Source organism: Ranitomeya variabilis, chromosome 3 (genome assembly GCF_051348905.1).
Source record: "Ranitomeya variabilis isolate aRanVar5 chromosome 3, aRanVar5.hap1, whole genome shotgun sequence".
NCBI classification, from domain to species: Eukaryota; Metazoa; Chordata; class Amphibia; order Anura; family Dendrobatidae; genus Ranitomeya; species Ranitomeya variabilis.
Window position 1 is genome coordinate 65,275,694 of NC_135234.1, and position 23,407 is coordinate 65,299,100.

The following is a 23,407-nucleotide window of genomic DNA, read 5'->3' on the forward strand; positions in this document are numbered from 1 at the left end:
CTCATCCCGCCTGACTTGTGGATGATGACTTGAGCCACAGATGTGGGTATAAAAAGGGATTTCTGTTGTTCTGCAAGAAGAATCAAGTGACTTGCCAGAGCAACAGCCAGAACATCATGGCTCCATAAAGGAACAAAATGGCCCCATCATGAGGGACACAGATCTGACATTCTACAGGATAACGGGTTTGGGGATTATGGTGCCAGTTGCAAGAATACATATCTGCTCCATTCACCATCACTGAACCCATGCATATGTTTGGGGAAGCCAGGATTTGGACCCACCCGACACCTGGCTCCATGGAGACGTTCTGAGAAGCCAAGTTGTTACCCTTCAGTCGCCTGGCCATGTACCTCAATGGACTGTCAGCTTCTTAAGCTTGTTGTTACCTCCTCTCTATGGGTGCCCATCAAAATCACGGTGCCACTGGTGGGGGTATTTGGCCCTGGAAGCTCTGGAGTTACAGCTACTCTAATCCTGGTGAGTCAGCGGAAGGGCGAGACTGTGTAATTTTGCGCCATCTTGGGTATTTGGCTGTGACTGTTCTATTTATCATTGTCTGTTCTGTGGTTCAATAAACTATTGCCACACGGTTTTACCCTCACCCTCTGTTGTCTGAGTAGTATTATTCCCATGGAAAAGGAGAGCGGCATTCAGTGGGATGAGCCCTGGTCCATGTGGTCTTGGGCCAGCGGACTAGAGCACTTCCTAACCTCCCATGTCTCCAAAGTTTTATTGTGACTAAGACTTTTTTCACATATCAGTATTTTTTGTATCTTTAAAACACAGAAAAGGTGTCAATCTTTCAATTACCGTTTTTCTTTGTAAGTTCCACTCCTTGTTTTGGCATATGAACACTGATGAAAAATACTGACCAAATACTGACGTGCAAATAAGCCCTTAAGGTGCGAAGAAGCCTTTAAGTGAAGAAGCATTTAAGTGTGCACTGGACTATGATCTTTTTCAGATAATCCTGCAGTGTAAACAGGTTATGGATCACCTGATGGACAAGCAAAACCCTTATTCTTTGGGTTAAATGAACGTTTGGTATTTCCAAAAGATCATTGTGCTCGGCAGCTCGGGTCTACTGATTCACACGGAATGATGTACAGTACTGCCAAGAACAATGATCTTTTGGGCAAACCAAACATTCATTTCAGTCAAAGAATAAGGGTTTTGCCCAAAAGATCATTGTTCTCGGCAGCACATTGTCCTATGTGAACCTGTGGACATGTGCTGCCGAGACAAAAATGACTTGCAGTCTGTGTACACTGAGGAATTATTACAAATCGTTCAGGGAACATCCCAATTATGGTCCATCTGTGTAAGCAGACTATTAAATGAACACCAATCAGCAAACAAGTAGATGATTGGTGGTCATTTAGTGCCTCCGGTTGGATAGTGTAAACGGACATTTACATTATCACTGTAGACTTCTTTTTACACCGAGGCATATGGATGCACCTACTCATATCTAAATCATCCACCGTACCAAGAGAAGCAGTATAGCTTTTAGGGAAGAATGCATCTATAAGACACTACCATATGGATGCACCATATGGCGACACTGAGGGTAGCGCCTCTTTAGAGGCTCTGTGTACACAGTTCTGCCATGTGTCATATTTTAGTAGTTCTGTTGAACTGAACTAAAATTGATAACTTTGATATAAAAATGCAACCTTACAAATTATATCAAGGTAAGCAAGACTTAAAGGATTGTCCAGCTGTAATGAAATATTATACAGCAGAGGTGTCAAACTGCATTCCTCGAGGGCCGCCAACAGGTCATGTTTTCAGGATTTCCTTAGCATTCCACAAGGTGCTGGAATCTTTCTGTGCAGGTGATTAAATTATCACCTGTGCAATACAAGGAAATCCTGAAAACATGACCTGTTGGCGGCCCTCGAGGAATGCAGTTTGACACCTCTGTTATACAGCATGAAGTATTATACAACAATTTCAGATAGTTTCTGTTTTGATATACTGTATCAATACAAATATGAGCTATTGTCATTAGTCTAGTTCAAAAGTTAGATATAAAGAAGTTTATAATTTGCATACAACATATAGGCTCGTTTCTGAGCATAAACCCAACAGATTTGGGGGAAAAACGTTCAGGAAAGCTTCCCTACATGGAAAAGTGTTTAGTTTCACACATTTATTTTACCCTGACAAACTCCCTTAAGGAGACGGATTTTGTCATCTGCTTTCTGCCCTCTCCATGTTGAAAACATATGCCTTTTCGAGCAAACTGAGCATGCTTGGGTACGTGGGAGATGAAAAGAATAGCTGTCGGCCAAGTAAGACAGAGGTGTGTGGTCTTAGACTTCAATTCTGTACAATTTTTATAGTACATGCCATGTTTTCTGTGGTCTTATGAGGTAGGTGAAAAAGGTTTCCTTCTTTTTTTGAAAAACATTAGAAAACTCCAGTCTTTAATATAAAAGTGTTGATAGATATCATCCATACTCATAATGGCAGATCTCAAAGATGAAATTTAGCTTCAATAAATGTTGTCATTTCTATTTTTTATTAATATTTTGTTTTGTAAAATATATCTGTATATTGCATTTTCCATCTAGTCTCCTTCTTACCTATATTCAGTGAATGAAAGAGCATAAATTGCTTTTGCTTGTTCACTCCGTACATTATAAATCTTTTTTTCAGATTATTTACATGCCCCTTGCTTTTACAAACCTCCTGTAATATACTATGTCTAAAAATACCAGCAAATTAAATATTCTCATTCCACCATGACTTCTTTTCAAAATTCTGAAGCAGCAATAGCATTCACCGCCCATATACAGTGCACTGTGCCACTTCCGGTGCACCGCCACCCATTCGAACATTTGATTGGAGCAGTTATGTAAATTGGATTTCCAATACTCTGCTATGATTACCTATCCTAAGGGTAGGTAATCACTATTAAAGTCACAGACAACCCCTGTAAAGAAGTTGTTAAGGATTATTTATTTTCTTTTACTATAGGCCTAAAAAGTAACAGGCAGGTAGTTGGTAACTACCTGCCTGTTCTACACGGTTCCGGATTAGAGCGGTCACGAACTTCTCCTGGCAGCATTTCAGCTGCTCCATATCACCAGTCCAACTATTTCTCTTCCGAGGTGCTTTGTCAGTAGGGTGTGACTTCTAACGTCATGCTGAATGACAGCCGGCTCCCCACAGTCAGACAGCGGGGAGACGGCTGTCAATCAGCATGACATCGACAGTCACACACTGACAATGAAAGAGAAGCTGCTGCTCTGTTGATTTTACATCAGTGGTAACTTGTGAATCATGGGTAGGAGCAGTCTATTGCCGCTCTGCGGCAGCAGAGATCGAGGCCAGGCAGAGCAGGCAGGTAGTTAGCTGCTACCTTGTGAAAATACAAGATAGACCCAGATAACCCCTTTAGCTTTCTAAGGTCTGGTAGACCCTTGTTCTGTTGAAGGAGTTATACCTTACATAAGTTAGATTTTTCTTGTGCTATAATATTTTCTCACTAGAGATAAGCATCACCAAAGGAGTTAGACAGCCGCTCATCTATATCCTGCCTTCATAGAATTTACATGGCTGAGTCCAAGATTAACAATTAAAAATAACCTGCTAGGTCCCTTGTGCCCCCAGAACCACCATCAGTTGTGTCTGTATATGTAAATACCCTGTCTATCAGTCCCTATATTACATTACACACATAAACGGATCTTTAGAAAAAATATTTCTAAAGTCCGTTTATGATATGAAAATGAGGCCTTTGATTAGTTGATGAAGCATTAGTGTCCCCAGACTATTCGGACAATATCCATGGCTCCTTATCAAAAAATGTCAAAAATGGGGGGGAACCCCACTCCATTTTTTAAATTTATTTAAATAATTCCAATGAAACAGGTTGTGGACCCCTCTATTCTTGATAACATGCCATGATAAAGCTGACAGCTGAGGGATGCAGCCCCCTGCTGTCAGTTTTGCCATGGTGGTTATATAAAAAAAAAGACCCCACTTCCATTTTTTTTTTTAAATTTATTTATAATGCAGGTGCCGGCTGATGAATACTGCCATCATTGGCACCTGCGCTCGCTGTTTTTAGAGGCAGCAGGCATAGGTTAATGGGGAGTAGTACACGTTGAACCGCCGGTCACAGCTGCTTGGCTGCCAGATGAACCACAGCACTCTGACTGGCTGTAACGATCTTACCACCAATCAGAGCCGCCAGTGTCTCTCGCGCAAATGACAGCATGAGAATAACCCAATGTTCAGGGTGCCGAACCAGAACAGTAGGTGTTCGGTACGGCCCCCAAACTTTACTGTTCGGGTTCTCCCATCACTAGTCCAAAACTTAAATTCTACATTTTCTGTATTCTCATGTTTCTTTCTTAGAAAGGTTTGTTTCTTGGATATTATTCACATATGATGGGTCTGTTTTATCATTAGCCTCAGTGTCAATGTAAAAATCCACAGAAACAACATTCAATGTCAGACCATGCTATCAAAGAGGACTCACCATAGTGATTCACACATTTGTACAAGATTGATTTCATGCTCACTCGAAATGCACTGAGTCATGTATTTTCACGAGATGCCCTTGCCCAGATTCTGAAGATGACTGACAGCATAATTAAGTGTTCTTAATTTAAGCATCTATCACCATCCTCCTTCCTCTCTAAAGATATTTATAAAATCCACGTCATCAACCCAACCATATCATAAAACACACAAAGACACTCTAGACCCTATATACAAGTCTTTTGTGTTTTTTTAGGACTGCATTGTAGATGAGTCTCCCAAATAATTACATCTTGGGGAATGTTGTGAAAAACACCCTCAAACTTCCTCCCTGGGTTTGCATTTTCTTGCATACTAAGTACTCTTGTTTTTTTTTTTTCACAATCTCCCAAGCTGTGCGTTCCGTAAGGTGTTAATTTATGGTTATCAAACGCATGTGGCAGCTTAATCTCATCACTAGCAAAGCTGTCGGCTCTTTGACTATTTGTAATTATAATTTCAAACACTTAACGCAAAGGATAAAATCAATGTCATACCAGAACACCAGGAGTACCAGAAGGAAAGACAAGTCGTGACCTCCTAGATATAGCGGAAAAGATTATACAACTGCGTGTAAACTTACAGTATTGGCTAGTGATGAAACCGTTAAGGTCGGTACATATGGTGGATATTTTATATCTCCAAATGGTGAGAGTCTGAATCACATCATTGAACAGATTGACTTATTTATGTAGCGTAGTTGTTGGAAGCGTGAATGTTTTATTAATATTCCTATAAACATAATGTTTATATTGCACCTATTAATTTTTAAGAGCTTTTCAATTATACTTGGGAAGACTCCACTTAACAGCACCTGGCATGTAATAATGCCAGCTTGTCCCAATGCTATTAAAATCAACATTACCGATGAGATACTGCAGATTGGCTCTCTGTTATTTTAAGTCATTTGAAAAATGAAATATTGGAATATAATCATGATTCTACTAAAGTCTCATGCACATGACATGACTTTATGCACGGAGAATATATAGGAGCACTTGGAGTCTTTGTGGCTCAATATGGAACCGCAGGCATTCAGTGTTCTTTTGTTTGGTGCCTCCATGTAGCTCTATACCTTAGGTATATGTAATGTGGTGTGAGGCGGTAGCCATGGGCGAAGTACTTGTGTTTCATGCCCCAGCACGCTCCATGAAGATGGGGGTCCTGACTGAGTGTGTGGGCTTTGTCTATGGCCATTGCAGGCGCCATGATGCCGGTGACATTATAGATTAAAGAAATGTGTTTACAAGTGGGTTATAGCACACCAATATTATGTTTGCACTTTTGGTCCAAAGCATTGGCACATATATGCCTCAGACAAAAGGTGATGCAAGGGAGAAATGTGTCCAACATGCCTAGCAAGTTGCACTAAATAATGCCATGTACCCATTTTTTAAAAATTTTGTACAGTTAACACCTTTTTGTCGGCTCCTTATTTTTGTAATACTATTTATGAATCCCCATTATTACATATATGTGTGCCCGCTATAGACCATGTTGTACTATTAACAATATTCCTCTATAGACCATGTTGTACTATTAACGATATTCCTCTATAGACCATGTTGTACTATTAATGATATTTGTAAATAAAAATTCCTAATATTCTTAAACCCTTCTTCCTGCCCCATTGATTCTGCACCATCTTGTATTCAAATAGAAAAAAAACATAGTTACATAGTTATGTAGGTTGTAAAAAAAAATCAGGTCCCTCAAATTCAACCTTGCTCTACCAGTTATACATTGACTATCGGTATTTATAACCCTCAATGTTATGTTTACTGAGGAAATCTTTCAGATCTTTTTTAAATGCTGTTATAGTGTCTGTCATTACTACCTTTTACCATCTGGCATTCCACAGTCTGACTGCTCTAACTATAAAGAACCCTTTCCTGTTTAGCTGTCAGAATCACCTTTCTTCCACCCGTAATAAGTGACCCTAGTCCTCAGGACAGTCATTGGACGGAATAAGTCTTGTTCCAGTGTTTTGTACTGGCCACACATATATATATATATACATAGAAATGAGATGCCCTCTGAGGTATCTTTATTCAAAACTAAATAAACCCAAATGTTCCAACATTTCATCATGAGAGGCCTTCCGTCCCTCATAATAATCTAGTTACCCATCTTTGAACTGACTCTAACTTCTGAATATCTTTTATAAAAAGTGGAGCCCAAAACTGGATCCCATATTCTAGATGTGGCCTCACACAAGTGATTTATATAGGGGAAACAATACATTGACATCACAGGATATTATTTCTCTTTTTATACATCTCAAAATCTTGTTTGCTTTTGCAGCTTCTGCCTGACATCTAATACTGGTACTTAGTTTTCCTTGCATGGGAATGTCCACAAATTTTCCTCAATTTTGTTGAATATTCACCTTTGAATTTCATCTCTGTTACATTGAAAGTGGTAAAATACTCAGTCAAAATCTGAGCCACAAATTGACTTTCTGTAGATTTGAGAATCTGCACTGCGAGTCAATTTCCGATCTATACTGGAATCCAGGAACCAGGGTACATGACGTCCTCCTTTTGCTAACTATTAATACAGACAAATCACAACGTTTTGGCCTCACAGGACCTTTGTCAAGCCGTAAAAAAGAGAGAAATGCAACATAGAGGAAACAGTGGTCCGCAGAATTGCTTATGGTGATCTGTGAAAGACCAAAACAAGCAACTAGAGGCTTTCCGGTTTGGCTGATGATTTGTACAATATTATTATTAGTGTTTATAAATGAAGGGAAATCTAACATTGTATAATATACACACGGGTGCCAAAGGGAACATTTAACAAATCCACAAATAATATCCTCAGTTCCAAGCATTATCTAATAAAAATTAACAATACCTAATGAATCCAGGGTGCTGTTCATTCCAACCATTTAATGACCGAGCAATGGCTCATAGTCTATAAATTGCACCTATCAATATGTCTAAGCATCATGTCTTGAGAATCGTGGAAACCCTCATCGGTTTCTCCATAGAACCTAATAACACAATGAGGCCACGTTCACACGTTCAGTATTTGGTCAGTATTTTACATCAGTATTTGTAAGCCAAAACCAGGAGTGGGTGATAAATACAGAAGTGATCACGTGTTTCTATTATACCTTTCTTCTGATTGTCCCACTCCTGGTTTTGGTTTACAAATGCTGATGTCAAATACTGTCAAATTCTCAACGTGTGAGCGTAGCCTTAGTGTTCCCTTTACGTTGTGCTCTCTGGAAATTACAGACTTGAAAAAATAGCATGCTTTGCCAATATATCGGATTCGGTATGTATCGGAAATTGACTGGCAGTCAATACTGAACTTGTCACATGGCCTTGGGATTCTCATTTTTCAGAATGTAATGGGAAAAAAGTGTATAGATGTGTAAATCCTGTACAGCCGTAGTGGTGAATTAAACAGACACATTTGCATAAGACCGAAATGTGAGACTAACACAGAGAAAAAAATGTCACACTTTTGCATATATCTTGTGGACTTTGGCAGGTGCCTCTAGCTATGAAAATTCAAAAGTTATGTCATATTTTACACATTTCTTGTGTTTTAATTACCAATGTGCAGAATTTGGCAAAGTTTTAATTAATCATGCTCTTTCAATAGATCGGTTGGCTTCTCTGTTTTCTTTATACGGATCCTATGGGATTGATTTATTATGCTTTCTATTATTCATAGTAACAAATTATAAAGCGCCAGAATCGCCTGCTGCAGGGCAGACACTAATAACTACATACAATATAATAAAGTATTACAAGATGTATTTAAAGAAGTCTCGTCCTCCCATCAAAGTTTTTATCCTCTTAACATATTGCAGTCATCATATTATAAGGCACTGTGTACTTACAATTGCTCATTTTGTTTTTCTACCCAGCTAATTGTTCTCTTTTGCCAGCATGAATCATTTTCCTCTTCAACTCCTGACTCAGCTGCTCCGCTCCTCCATCCTGCCAGGGACTTTTGCAGTGACTTATGACTCATACAGGGAAATTAAACCTCCTGTTTCCACATACAGCTTGGAAGGATTCAGCTAGTCAATTTTTAATCATTTACTGTCATAAACCTAATAGAAAAGAGAAGAATTGGCTTGGTAGAAGGGATAATGAGCAATTGAAAGTTCACAGTACTATATAATATAACTAGACTGGTATTCTAGAATATGCATGTCCACGTAGTATATTGCGCCCAGTCACGTAGTATATTGCCCAGCCACCTAGTATATTGCCCAGTCACGTAGTATATTGCCCAGCCACGTAGTATATTGCCCAGTCACGTAGTATATTGCCCAGCCACGTAGTATATTGCCCAGTCACGTAGTATATTGCCCAGCCACGTAGTATATTGCCCAGTCACGTAGTATATTGCCCAGCCACGTAGTATATTGCCCAGTCACTTAGTATATTGCCCAGTCACTTAGTATATTGCCCAGCCACGTAGTATATTGCCCAGTCACTTAGTATATTGCCCAGCCACGTAGTATATTGCCCAGCCACGTAGTATATTGCCCAGCCACGTAGTATATTGCCCAGTCACGTAGTATATTGCCCAGCCACGTAGTATATTGCTTAGTTACGTAGTATATTGCCCAGCCACGTAGTATATTGCCCAGTCACGTAGTATATTGCCCAGCCGCATAGTATATTGCCCAGCCACGTAGTGTATTGCACAGCGACGGAGTACACAGCACAGAGCCACGTAGTATACAGACTTAAAATAAAAAATAAACATATACTCAGCTTCCGAAGGCCCGTTGAAGTCCTGACCCTGTGTGCGGTGCACGCAGCAGCTCCCGGTCCCAGGGTTGGTATGAGCGCAGGACCTGTGATGACGTCGCAGTCACATGATCATGACATCATGGCAGGTCCTTCTCGCATACCATCCTTGGCACCGGAACCTGCCGCTTGAATGGAGCGGTCACCGGAGCGTCACGAGGAGCGGGAAAGGCGGCGGAAGCTGAGTATATAATGATTTATTATTTTTTTATTATTTTTAACATTAGATAGCATAGGCAGCATCAATAGTAAAAATTTGGTCACACAGGGTTAATAGCAGCGTTAATAGAGTGCATTACACCGCGGCATAACGCGGTCCGTTAGCGCTGCCATTAACCCTGTGTGAGAGCTGACTGGAGGGGATTATGGAGCGGGCACTGACCGGGGAGGAAGGAGCTGCCATTTTGCCGCTGGACTGTGCCCGTCGCTGATTGGTCGTGGCTGTTTTGCCGCTACCAATCAGCGACTTGGATTTCCATGACAGACAGAGGCCGCGACCAATGAATATCCGTGACAGACAGACAGACAGACAGAAGGACAGAAAGACGGAAGTGACCCTTAGGCAATTATATAGTAGATGGCTATAATACAGTGGGGAAGATAAGTATTTGATACCTTCTGATTTCACAAGTTTTCCCACCTATAAAGAATTGAGAGGTCTGTAATTTCGATTCTAGGTACGCTTCAACTGTGAGAGAGAGAATCTAAAAATAAAAAAACAGAAAATCATATTGTATGATTTTTAAATAATTAAACTGCATTTTATTGCATGAAATAAGTGTTTGATCACCTACCAACCAGCTAGAATTCTGTCTCTCACAGACCTGCTAGTTTTTCTTTTAGGACTCCTTCTCACTTGCGTGAAATCCGAGACTCGCATGGTAACACCCGGCTCTGCCGCCGGCACTTGGGAGCGGAGCGTGCAGCTCCATGTATTGCTGTGTGGCCGCATGCTCCGCTCTGGAGTGCCAGTGGCAGACCCGGGTTTTAACCTGCGAGACTCGGATGTATTTCACGCAAGTGAGAAGGAGCTCTAAGAAGCCTCCTACTCTGCTTTCATTACTTGTATTAATTGCACCTGTTTGAAGTCATTACCTGTATAAAAGACACCGGTCCACACACTTGATCACATTGCAACCTCTCCACCATGGCAAAGACTAAAGAGTTCTCTAAGGACACAAGGGACAAAATTGTAGACCTACACAAGGCTGGGATGGACTACATGACGATAAGCAGCTTGGTGAGAAGGCATCAGCTGTTGACACAATTATTAGAAAATGAAAGAAACACAAGATGACTGTCAATCTTCCTTGGTCTAGGGCTCCATACAAGATCTCACCTTGTGGGCTAAGGATGGTTATAATAAAGGTCAAAAATCAGCCCAGAACTACACAAGAGGACATGGTCAATAACCTAAAGAGAGTTGGGACCACAGTCTCAAACATTACTGTTAGTAACACACTACGTCGTCATGGGTTAAAACCCTGCAGGGCACACAAGGTCCCCTTTCTTACGCCAGCACATACCCAGGCCTGTTTGAAGTTAACCAATTACCAACTGGATGATCCAGAGGAGGCATGGGAGAAGGTCATGTTGTCAGATGAGACCAAAATAAAACTTTTTGGTATCAACTCCTCATGCCGGGTTCTAACCATGAACCGTGTTCTAACCCAAGAACCCTGTTCTAACCATGCAGCATGGTGAGGGAACATCATACTTTGGGGGTACTTTTCTGCAAATGGGACATGACTACTGCACTGGGTTGAAGGGAGGATGGATGGGGTCATATATCGACAGATTTTGGTCAACAACTTCATTCCCTCAGTGATTGCATTGAAGATTGGTCATGGCTGGGTCTTCCATCATGACAATGACTCGAAACACCCAGCCAGGGCAAATAAGGAGTGTCTCTGTAAGATGCATTTCAGAGTCCTGGACCAGACTAGACAGGTTTCAGACCTGAACCTAATAGAAAAGCTTTGGAGGGAGCTGAAACTGTTGCCCAGCGACTGCTCTGAAACCTGAAAGATCTGGAGAAGATCTGTATGGAGGAGTGCGCCAAAATCCCTGCAGCAGTGTGTGCAAACTTGGTCAAGAACTACAGGAAATGTTTGATGTTTGACATACGTAATTGCAAACAAAGGTTGCTGCACTAAATATTAAGTTCTGTTTTTCTATTCTATCAAATACTTATTTCTATACTGGGTCTTTAAAGACGATGACTGGATTTTACATGTAGGGCTTAGAGAACTTCTGAATGTACTGTAAGGTAGTATGGGTAGAAAGTTGGCCCTAAAATTTTAAGACCTAAGTTGGATTGGCATGCTAGAGTACCAGACAAACCTACAGTGGGTCCAGGCTCTGAAACAATATAAGCTGACTACTCAGTGGTGTAACAATTACATTACTCCATTCTGCTGGAACTCTGCGATTTTTGGAGATCTACTGAAGAAGAAATACCCGGATTAACCCTGGAGATGGCAAAAATAATTCCTTAAGGACAAGTCTCCAAAGTGAAGAGTCTGGAGTTTTAGTGGTTGCGGTCAGACACCCAGAAATCATGAAATTATTCCTTATTCCACAGATTGATCTACTTGAGAATATCCTTTTAATAAAGTGATTGTACGCTAGTGGACAACCCCTCTAAAGATTTATTCTCAGAGTACACATTCATGGCATGTTCTTGTGATATGCTATAAATTCCTGATGCCACCTAACAGGAGAATTGTAGCTCAGGGAACAGTTTTACTAATTTAAAGGGTCATATATATGCAATAAGTGTGTATGCTAGAAATACCCATATAAATATATATTTTTGATAAACTATAGCTGTGTCTCCTCTGTATAATGTGATCCACATAAAGGATAGAATTTAATTCCACTCTATTTTGTGCCAGTCTCTTTTTAAATCCCTTCTCCTTCCTTATACCCAACCCACAAATGTTCTACAAAGAAGCACGTAATTTATAGCGTCTATTTACCACTCGCTCTAGCTTTTATTTTTTAATGCATGCATTAGCAAAAATGAATCCCTTTTGAGGACGTACTTTAAAGAAATCCTCCAACTTAGTCCTCTCGATTACATTTATTAGCTACGAATATTAAACAGCTGGCAAGATATCACTGTATACAAATAAGACGTTTGGGATTTGGAAAGCTGCCATCTTGAACAAAGCCAGCTGCTGGTGTTTCCATCTCTATTCAGCTCCCAGCATTTGTAACTTTCAAATACTTTCCACAACTGTGAATAGAAGACAATAGTCGGGATTTGGTGGAAACTTGTAGTTTGTCACAATTTTTTTTTTTTTGCATCAGAAGCACTTTTGTAAGAATGTCCTTTGGCTTGGATTATGTTACTGATCATTTTGAGGTCAGATATTAGCACCTTTTAAGCGTTTAACCCATTAAAGGGAAAATATCAGAAAATGTCCTATTCTTTAAATCTGTTTTTTTTTTATAAATCTTTTTTTCTTTTTTAATATTTAGCAATATTTTTTCCATATCACAATCTGTAATAAAAATTCAAAATAGAAATATTGCAATTTTTAGACTCTAAGTTCATGTTGTTTCAGGAAACAACACATGTACATTAGCCACAATGTTGTGAACCCAACTTTTTATTGAAGCATCTAATGAGTGTGTGCAAAGGTCACTGTGAAGGGAGGAGGAGCAAGTTCAGCTGTGAGATCCACTATTGTGATTGGTGGATTTCTTGTTATAATCTGTGTATAGAGGCATTACTTGCTATACTAATCCTGCCTCTGATGATAATGAGCCTGCTGAAATCTCTTCCTAAATGGCCTAGAAGTATGAGCCTAAATAAAAAGCCCCAGTGGCAGTGTGAAAATCTCAAGATTACTATATTTTTTTTAATAAAGATTGTGGTATGTAAAAATTACATATCAATTATTATAGAAAAAAATACATTTCTGACTTGAACAGTGGGTAATTTTCTAATGATGGCTTCTCTTTATGGACTTGGCCTGCACTGTTTATCGGGTAGTAATTTTTGGTGTTTGTCTTTTTCACCTCCACATTTCAGAAGCCACAGTGGTTTTTATTTTTTTTCTGACAAAATAGCCATTGTATTATTTTTTATTTTCACTAATTTGACTTAAATTAAAATGTATTGTGTAAGCTTTATTAGCTTTGTGTGGTGAGGTAGTGGAAACAAAGCAATTCTGACATTTTTTTTGTTTATTTTTATGAAGTTTAAATTACTTGATAACTTTCTTCTGTGGTTCGTTGTGATCGCAACTATGCCAAATTTTAAAGGTCTTTTCATGTTTTTTCTTTTTCTTTTGAAAAATCCACTTTATAACTAATTTTTTTTTGCTTTACTCAAAAGATCCCAACAGATCTGTAAGACAACTGAGTTCTGATTGGTGTCATTTTCCCATTCATACAACTTTTTTATTTTTTTATTGGTTTTTTTTGGGTGGAATTGGAGGGTTTAACAAAAGAAAACAAACAGCTGACCTGGAGGACATTGTTGGGCCTCTAGCTGCCAAAGAAGCCCATCAGCACTTTGCAGTCACATCCATGGGGTATCAATGTGGTTTCCATGTAGAAAAAAACAACAACTTAAAGAAAAAGTGATGTTTTGCTGCGTTTTACTATGATTATAAACTCACTAACGATTGCAAAATTTTTGTAAAAATTAAAATGCAGTGTTAGGATTCTACAGTGCCGTGGTGTGATTGGCTCCATGTTTATTAACAAAAATTGCATTAAAATCAAGACAGTATGAATAAGCCCTGAAGAGAAAGCAAAGTGAAATTTTCACCTGGGTCCATAACTGTATGATAAGGTTCAAATGAGAAAAATGAGCACCAAAAATACTGATAGTTGTGAAAAGATAACTTCCAAATTCAATTTTAGAGACAATGAAAAGGTATAAGGTATTATTCTCTAAATATGTTGTAATTATAACAATCAGTTGACTTGTCTGTCATATGCTATAATTTCCTGAAATAATTCACTCTGTGTTAATGGCTGGGGTAATTCCTAAATCCATGCCAGTGCCGGGGTTCTGTGTTTAGTTTGGAATACACATTTTTTAATTTTTCGAAGAACACACGTTTAATGAAACTAAAGAGCAGCTTGTAATCTGTAGTGAATAACATTCTATTGTTTGGTCATTGTATTAAAGCTGCTGTAGATCGCGGGCAAAATCCAGTCAATACAAGCGCAGCAGTAAAATAATGAAATATAGAATACTTGCCTGGACTTGTGTTAAGTAGCCTCACATCTTACATCACATTGTTTTTCAGACTCAAAGCAGCCAACATGTCACATCAACATTACTCCCCGAGCTCATGGGGACCCAGGAGCTGAAACCATATTGTATTTTTTTTCTTTTTGACAAGGTCAAACCAAATGATTAATCATGGTAACTGAAAAGAATGGTTCGTCTCAATGGGACTTTGTATCCTAATGTAACTGAGAAGGCATTGCTGCACAGGAAGATGCAGCTGAGAAAGTTGGCTCTTTTAGTATTTCATTTTTCTAAGAAAACGCAACGTTGTATGAATTTTATGTTATTTGCAAATGTAATGATCATTTACATATTGGAGCATCATAAAGTTACCTGTAAGGTCATAGATTAGGTCTAACCTCACCTTTTTTTATCTGGACAAAGCCAGAGATGTATTTTTTGTTAAATAAATGGAACATGACGCACCCCCCTTCAAACAACCAAAATGCAAAAATACATTCTGTGAAGCTAAAATTCTTTTCCACATTTAGTTTTTGTAAAACCTTTTAATGCACTAAATTGCTGAACTATAAATTACTGGTAAAGAAAAATATATATTATATGTAATACTTCTATAAAGGAGTTATCTGATGAAATCACTTTCATTAAGAGTCCAGATTTTCTCCAACTAGTGATTAGCTGCCACATCCGGGCATAGACAACTATTCATTTCCTTTGAAGAGAAATTTTATTTCCATCATTCCAAATGAATTGCTGCCATGTACCTGAGTCACCAACGTGGTAGCCGACTTAGGCTATGTGCAAACGCTGGGGATTTTGCTGCAGATCCGCAGCGGATTTGACACTGCGGATCTGCAGCAGTTTTCCATGACTTTACAGTACCATGTAAACCTATGGAAAACAAAATCCAAAGTGCACATGCTGCGGGAAAAGAGGCGCAGAAACACAGCAGTTTATATTCTGCAGCATGTCAATTCTTTGGGCGGATACCGTGGCGGTTTACACCTGCTCCTCAATAGGAATCCGCAGGTGTAAAACCGCAGGTGCAGTCCACACAAAAACCACGGTAAATTTGCGGTAATTCCGCAGTAAATCCGCAGTGCAGTTTTCCTGCGGATTTAACAAAAGCAGTGCGGAAAAATCCGCACACCATTCCGCAGCGTGTACACATACCCTTACAGAATGAGTGTCCATTCTTGCACATAGAGGGGCCAATAGTGGGGAAACTAAATCTTCGATTTATAAATAGTGAAACATTTCCTTTGTTTGGGAATTGGGTATCAACAAGTCCAGGAAGTACCAAACTCAGTGCCGTACCAAGGTCAAATTTTGCCTTAATAGGCTACTTCCAACAGGTGGCGCTATAGAGTTTAAGTCCTCTTTTTCTCTGAAGAGGCAATTTGCACCTTAATAGGTGATAACTTGCTGATCGATGAGTGTTAGGGTGCTTCTACGTCTGGGTATCCACCTCCAGTAGGCATATCCACCCGAAAATGATGCACTACGAAGGGCACATTTGCTTTGCCGACACCATTATAGTTTATGGCCCTGTTGTCACATACGTCTGAATCCCATGTTATGGGAGTGTTCAAACACAAGCCCTGACGGGATAAGTGCAATGTGAAAACACCCAAATACTCATCGATCAGCAAACTATCACCTATTAAGGCAAAATTTGATCTTGGTGCAGGACTGAGTTCTATACTTCCTGTTGACACCCAATTCCCAAATAAAGGAAATATCTCATCATGCATAAAGAAGTCAAAGATTTGGTTTCCCCATTTTGACCCCTCTATGTGACAGAATGGACACTCATTTTGTAAGTCGGATACCTCTCTGCTGACCCAGGTACACCTATGCATCACATTGGAGAAAATCATTGGAACGGTCGACATAACATTTCTAAGAAGATAAGCGCAATTTGAAAGCACCCTTAGAGCGCTGAAACCCACATGAGTGAGAAAGTTTTACCCCTGATGATGATCTTTTATCCTTGTTGGAATAGAGTAATAGTGTGCATCTTTGGCGCTCCATTAATTTCCTATTGGGCTTCCAAGTGTTGCACTCAGTTTTTTTCTTCAGCCTTATAGAGAATGAATGGAGCTGTGTATGGTTATCCGAGTTACAACTCTATTTTCTTAATGGGGATAAAAAGTACCCATTTTGACAATCGGTGCTGGTCCCAGGTGTCAGTGATCCACTGATCAGTAACTTATCACCTATCTGCCAAAGCCCTCTAATATAGATCTGTAGAGACTCTGTCCTACCTTGTAGTACCTGAGTACAGCACTATATAATGGGGATGTTCTTCTATCACTGCTCCTAGGTGAGCCATTGATTGTCAGAATCCTTTTAAATGGGGCTTGATAAAATTCTTATTGTGTCATATGACATAGTGGGGTTTGAATGTTTGTGAACCATTCATAATTTTCCCTATTTCTGCATAAATTTGACCTAAAACTACATCAGATTTTCACAAAAGCTCTCAAAGTTGATAAGGAGAACCAAATAGAGATTTCTAAACTAGAATCCAAATTCATGAGATCACGTGGATTTTCTTAGGAAAATCGATTTGCAGCAAAGTGATTCTCTGCATATTGAATATCCCTTATTATGCTCTGAGGTTTCTACCAACCAACCCCAGAGCATATTAACCATAAAATATGAAAAATTAAAAATGTTTCTACTCTTTTTACTGCTCACCTCTCAGATCCCTGCGCCCCTCACTGTCACCTCATCCTTTTATCACTGCTGTGAGTGCTAAGATCCTTGGACCTCTCACGCTAGGCTGAGATTGAATTGTCTACAAATGGAGGAAATTCAGTCTAACTGTTGAGTCCAAACTGTGTAGAGATGGTGTAACCTTTTCGAACCCGGTGAGCATCAACTAATTTTCTTCTGGGTCCTCAGAAATCTCCTTAGTTTATGCCATGATATACTTTCACAAATCTATTCTGAAGATCAGACGTTGACTGATCTCTATACTTCAAATACAACAGGTGCTAAAAGACGAGTTCCTAGGGGGGAGAGTCCTACACCTCTGCTGAGGTCTGTGTATTAATTATTAATGTCCGCTTTGACTAGCAACAATTAATATACAACTTAGTGACTCCTTATACTGTATGCTGTACTAACTGAGAGAAAACTGTGTACTAATAAAGAATATTTATTACACACACAGAAGTCTACTACATACATATATATTTACACTTAATCTGGAGAGTAAAAAAAACTAACTCTCCCTATATATACAGATATATCTAAATGCCCAACAAGGGGTAAAGGCTAGGGGGGTTAAAGTAAGGGTACACAAGGCCCAGTAAGTAAGGTGTTACAGTGGATCAGGTGGTAAGTGGATACTCAGCCAGGTATGCTCCTCGTAATGCCAGTGGAATAAGAGAGAGTGGGCAGAGCTGGGGTTTTATGTTCAGCAGCCAAAAGGAAGTGTCCAGGTTTAGACGAGAGGAAATGATGTCAGTCTAGTGTATTATTCCCCACCCACTGGTTAAGGTTCATTCCTAGCTGATTATGTTTTTCTGCAGTTGACTGGACATCCCTATTGTCTTCCCTCCTCCTCTACCCTCAGCAACAGCAACCACACTGTGGCAATATACAGGAGGGGAATTATATAAGTGGGGGCATTATTGATTTGGAATACATATGGGTGATATATATATATATATATATATCTCCATACATACATATATACAAATACATAGACTAACGTGCAATATATATACAGTGCCTACAAGTAGTATTCAACCCCCTGCAGATTTAGCAGGTTTACACATTTGGAATTAACTTGGCATTGTGACATTTGGACTGTAGATCAGCCTGGAAGTGTGAAATGCACTGCAGCAAAAAAGAATGTTATTTCTTTGTTTATTTTTTTTTTAAATTGGGAAAAGTCTTTTCAGAGGGTCATTTATTATTCAACCCCTCAACCCACCAGAATTCTGTTTGGTTCCCCTAAAGTATTAAGAAGTAGTTCAGGCACAAAGAACAATGAGCTTCACATGTTTGGATTAATTATCTCTTTTTCCAGCCTTTTCTGACTATTTAAGACCCTCCCCAAACTTGTGAACAGCACTCAAACATGGTCAACATGGGAAAGACAAAGGAGCATTCCAAGGCCATCAGAGACAAGATCGTGGAGGGTCACAAGGCTGGCAAGGGGTACAAAACCCTTTCCAAGGAGTTGGGCCTACCTGTCTCCACTGTTGGGAGCATCATCCGGAAGTGGAAGGCTTATGGAACTACTGTTAGCCTTCCACGGCCTGGACAGCCTTTGAAAGTTTCCTCCCGTGCCGAGGCCAGGCTTGTCCGAAGAGTCAAGGCTAACCCAAGGACAACAAGGAAGGAGCTCCAGGAATATCTCATGGCAGTGGGGACATTGGTTTCAATCAATACCATAAGTAACGTACTCCACCGCAATGGTCTCCGTTCCAGACGAGCCCTAAGGTACCTTTACTTTCAAAGCGTCATGTCAAGGCTCGTCTACAGTTTGCTCATGATCACTTGGAGGACTCTCAGACTGACTGGTTCAAGGTTCTCTGGTCTGATGAGACCAAGATCGAGATCTTTGGTGCCAACCACACACGTGACGTTTGGAGACTGGATGGCACTGCATACGACCCCAAGAATACCATCCCTACAGTCAAGCATGGTGGTGGCAGCATCATGCTGTGGGGCTGTTTCTCAGCCAAGGGGCCTGGCCATCTGGTCCGCATCCATGGGAAGATGGATAGCACAGCCTACCTGGAGATTTTGGCCAAGAACCTCCGCTCCTCCCTCAAGGATCTTAAGATGGGTCGTCATTTCAACTCCAAACAAGACAACGACCCAAAGCACACAGCCAAGAAAACCAAGGCCTGGTTCAAGAGGCAAGAAATCAAGGTATTGCAGTGGCCTAGTCAGTCTCCTGACCTTAACCCAATTGAAAACTTGTGGAAGGAGCTCAAGATTAAAGTCCTCATGAGACACCCAAAGAACCTAGATAACTTGGAGAAGATCTGCATGGAGGAGTGGGCCAAGATAACTCCAGAGACCTGTGCCGGCCTGATCAGGTCTTATAAAAGACGATTATTAGCTGTAATTGCAAACAAAGGTTATTCCACAAAATATTAAACCTAGGGGTTGAATAATAATTGACCCACACTTTTATGTTTAAAATTTATAAAAATTTAACTGAGCAACAAAACTTTTTGGTTTGTAAGATTTATGCATCTGTTAATAAATCCTGCTCTTGTTTGAAGTTTGAAGGCTCTAACTTATTTGCATCTTATTAAACCTGCTAAATCTGCAGGGGGTTGAATACTACTTGTAGGCACTGTATATATATATATATATATATATATATATATATATATATATATATATATTTCCTTATGTATATGTACATTTTGAGGCACTTCCCTTCTGCAACAGGACAACCACTCACACCTGATTCTTATTCCGTTGATTAAAAGCACCAGACTCTAACTTCACCTTCAAATTATCGCCTAATCTAAAAGGTTTCCGTACTTTTGCCATTCACAGACATTTGAAATTGGATCATTTTCATCATCTAAAAAATTACAAAGTCTAATATTTTTGATTCATTTGTTTGATTTGGCTCTCTTTCTACTTTTAGGACTGATGTAATTTTAGGTGAAATTTTAAGCAAAATATGGAAAGTTCTGAAGAGTTCACAAACTTTCAAGCACCACTGTACATGCAGCCTTAACAAATTATTTGGACCTTATCTGAAGGGCAGAATGGTGACTCAGTGGTTAACATTGTTCATGTTTCATCAAGCACACAACCCACCAAGGACAACATCTGCAAGGAGTTTGTATGTTCTCCCCATGTTTGCTTGGGTTTCTTCTGGATTCTCCAGTTTCCTTCCACACTACAAATACATGCTGATAGGGAATTTAGCTTGTGAGCCCCAGAGCGCTATAGAGTATGATGATGCTATATAAGCAAGTATAATAAGATTGGTCAACGATTTACAACAAAAGGTTATATTCAGATGTGCTTCATGATCAGGATTTTATATTCTCATTTACTAATGTTTAGTTTTCCCACTTTGTTTTTCTTTCAGTGGGAAGAAATTAGTGGAGTTGATGAACACTACACTCCGATAAGAACCTATCAGGTTTGCAATGTTATGGACCACAATCAAAACAACTGGCTTAGGACAAACTGGATTCCCCGCAACGCAGCTCAAAAGATTTATGTTGAGCTAAAGTTCACATTACGAGACTGCAACAGCATCCCACTTGTACTGGGAACTTGTAAAGAAACATTTAACCTTTATTACCTGGAGTCAGATGAGGATCATGGGGTCAAGTTTAGGGAGCATCAGTTTACAAAGATTGACACAATTGCAGCTGACGAAAGCTTCACCCAGATGGACCTTGGAGATCGAATTCTGAAACTGAACACTGAGGTTCGAGAAGTGGGGCCTATCAGTAAGAAAGGACTTTATCTGGCCTTTCAGGATGTTGGTGCCTGCGTTGCCTTAGTATCTGTGCGGGTATATTACAAAAAGTGTCCTTTCACTGTGAAGAATTTAGCCATGTTTCCAGACACTGTACCTATGGACTCCCATTCTCTTGTGGAGGTGAGAGGTTCTTGTGTCAACCATTCCAAAGAGGAAGATCCGCCCAAAATGTACTGCAGCACTGAAGGAGAATGGCTCGTACCCATCGGAAAGTGTCTTTGCAACCCTGGCTATGAAGAGAGGGGTTTTACTTGTCAAGGTAATAATGAGTCACTTGATTATTTAGTAGAATGTTTTTTATCCATTGACTGAGGGAACTCAAATGCTTTCTATTGATGACCAATATTTGTAACACTTTGTAGAACAATGTGCCAGTCAAGCCCGTAAAGGCAGTTAAATATGTTTATGATTGAAGTGCCCATGGTTGGTCTTGTCTTATACCTTCTCACATGATGCCATTTCTTCTTGTATTGCTTTTGATAACATTGACTTCAAAAATTTGATAAGCTGCATTTAGCCCAGTCATGACACTTGGCTGGAGGTGGTTCCAAAACTAATTTGCTAAATGGGTTAATTTTTTTTTAATACAGTTTTGGGTGCACAGATATTAATGGGGTTTTCCACTTTTAAAAACGTGATCCCCAAATGATAGGGCTCATTTAAAATAACAAAATTACAGATATTACTCACTTTTCCTTGGTCCAACTCTGGTTCTTCACTGATGCTTCTCTCTCATTGATTTGGCTACAGCGGCGAGGTCACGTCAGCAGCACGTATCACCACTGCAGCCAATCACTGAGTTTAGCAACTCTACAGATGTAGACTGCACAAGCTGCTGAGCTCGAAGATAGGCTGCAGAAGTGATGTGAGCTATCGATGTCGCATCACTACTTCAGCCAAAACACTAAAAATAAGCAATAGCGGAGAGACGGCACTGGTCCCAGCAAGGGTGAGTACGATCGGATTTTGTAGTTTTACACCAGTAAGGAACCACTTTTTTTTGCAAATTAATTCTGTTCTAGGTCATTATAGGTAAAATTTACTTTAAAGAGAACCAGCATCAGGGGCTTATCTACAGCATTCTGTAATGCTGTAAATAAGCCCCAGATATATCCTAAAAGATGAGAAAAAAAGGTTAGATTATACTCACCTGGGTGGGCAGTCCGATCTGATGGGCGTCGTGGTCCGGGGCCTCCCATCTTCTTACGATGACATCCTCTTCTTGTCTTAACGCTGCGGCTCCGACGCAGGCGCACTGTGTCTGCCCTGTTGAAGGCAGAGCAATGTACTGCTGTGCGCAGGCGTCGGGAAAGGTCAGAGAGGCCCGGCGCCTGCGCACTGCAGTACTTAGCTCTGCCCTCAACAGGGCAGACAAAGTACGCTTGCGCCAGAGCCGCAGCGTGAAGACAAGAAGAGGATGTCATCTGATGAAGATAGGAGGCGCTGGACCGGACCGCGACACCCATCGGACCGGGACCGGGACCGCCCCGGGTGAGTATAATCTAACCTCTTTTTCTCATCATTTAGGATACATTGGGGGTTTATCTACAGCTTTCCAGAACGCTGTAGATAATCCCCCGATGCTGGTGGACTTAGCTCACCTTCGATTTTGGGGGTGACAGGTTCCCTTTAACAATTAATCAATAGAAATATTTGCAGATTTTGTACAACTCACCTGTATCTTGAGCCCTAAAATCTTTCTTTTACCACAATGGATGTCAGACGAAGACTTTAGACTAGTAGAGTCTTCTCTTTAAGACCTAAATAGCCACCAATCGAAAAGTAGAGTTTTTAACATGTCAACATTTTCTTCATGCCAAACTACTAATATTACTAGTAGACAACTGCTGTCTGACCAGCCAAAATTACATTCATTCTTGATGTTTCCAACTTAATGATATTGTGTATTTTATTGGCCAATTTATTGTAAATCTCTTATGGTTCGCTCAGCACAATTGATTTTAGCATATCGACCAAACTTAGTTCAACCACATAGTGCTGTCTTGTACAGTAGTTATTGAAATGTGGTTGAAATGTTTGTAAATTTGCATTTTGATTTTTTTTCCTGCTGGAGATTGTGGATTTGAAATGTGTTGCAATTTAGGATTAAGATGTTGGAAATTATGATTTTTGAATAAGCTTCTTACTGCTTTCTGTCTTCAATCTTAATATGTTCTATACATCTTGTATATATTTTAGGTTTCTTCCTAAGACGTTTCTTTACTCAATCTCATTGCATCTATTTCACATCTACACCTGTTTAGTGCAAGAACATTTGTCCAATTTACTCCAATAATCCATATTTTCATACATGTTATACTTCCCATCAAACTAGAGGTTTACGAACATGAGATAAGTAGAACTAGAGGTTTACGAACA

At 39.8% G+C, this 23,407-nt stretch overlaps 1 protein-coding gene across 2 annotated transcripts in view; it reads left to right on the forward strand.

Annotated features, from left to right (window-relative positions):
- The window catches only part of EPHA3 (EPH receptor A3), a 508,285-nt gene that overhangs the window by 116,457 nt on the left and 368,421 nt on the right, over nucleotides 1-23,407 (forward strand). For both annotated transcript variants that reach the window (XM_077294091.1, XM_077294092.1), the window contains exon 3: nucleotides 20,627-21,287. In XM_077294091.1, coding sequence (XP_077150206.1) covers nucleotides 20,627-21,287 — 661 coding nt within the window. The remainder of the gene's footprint in view (nucleotides 1-20,626; nucleotides 21,288-23,407) is intronic.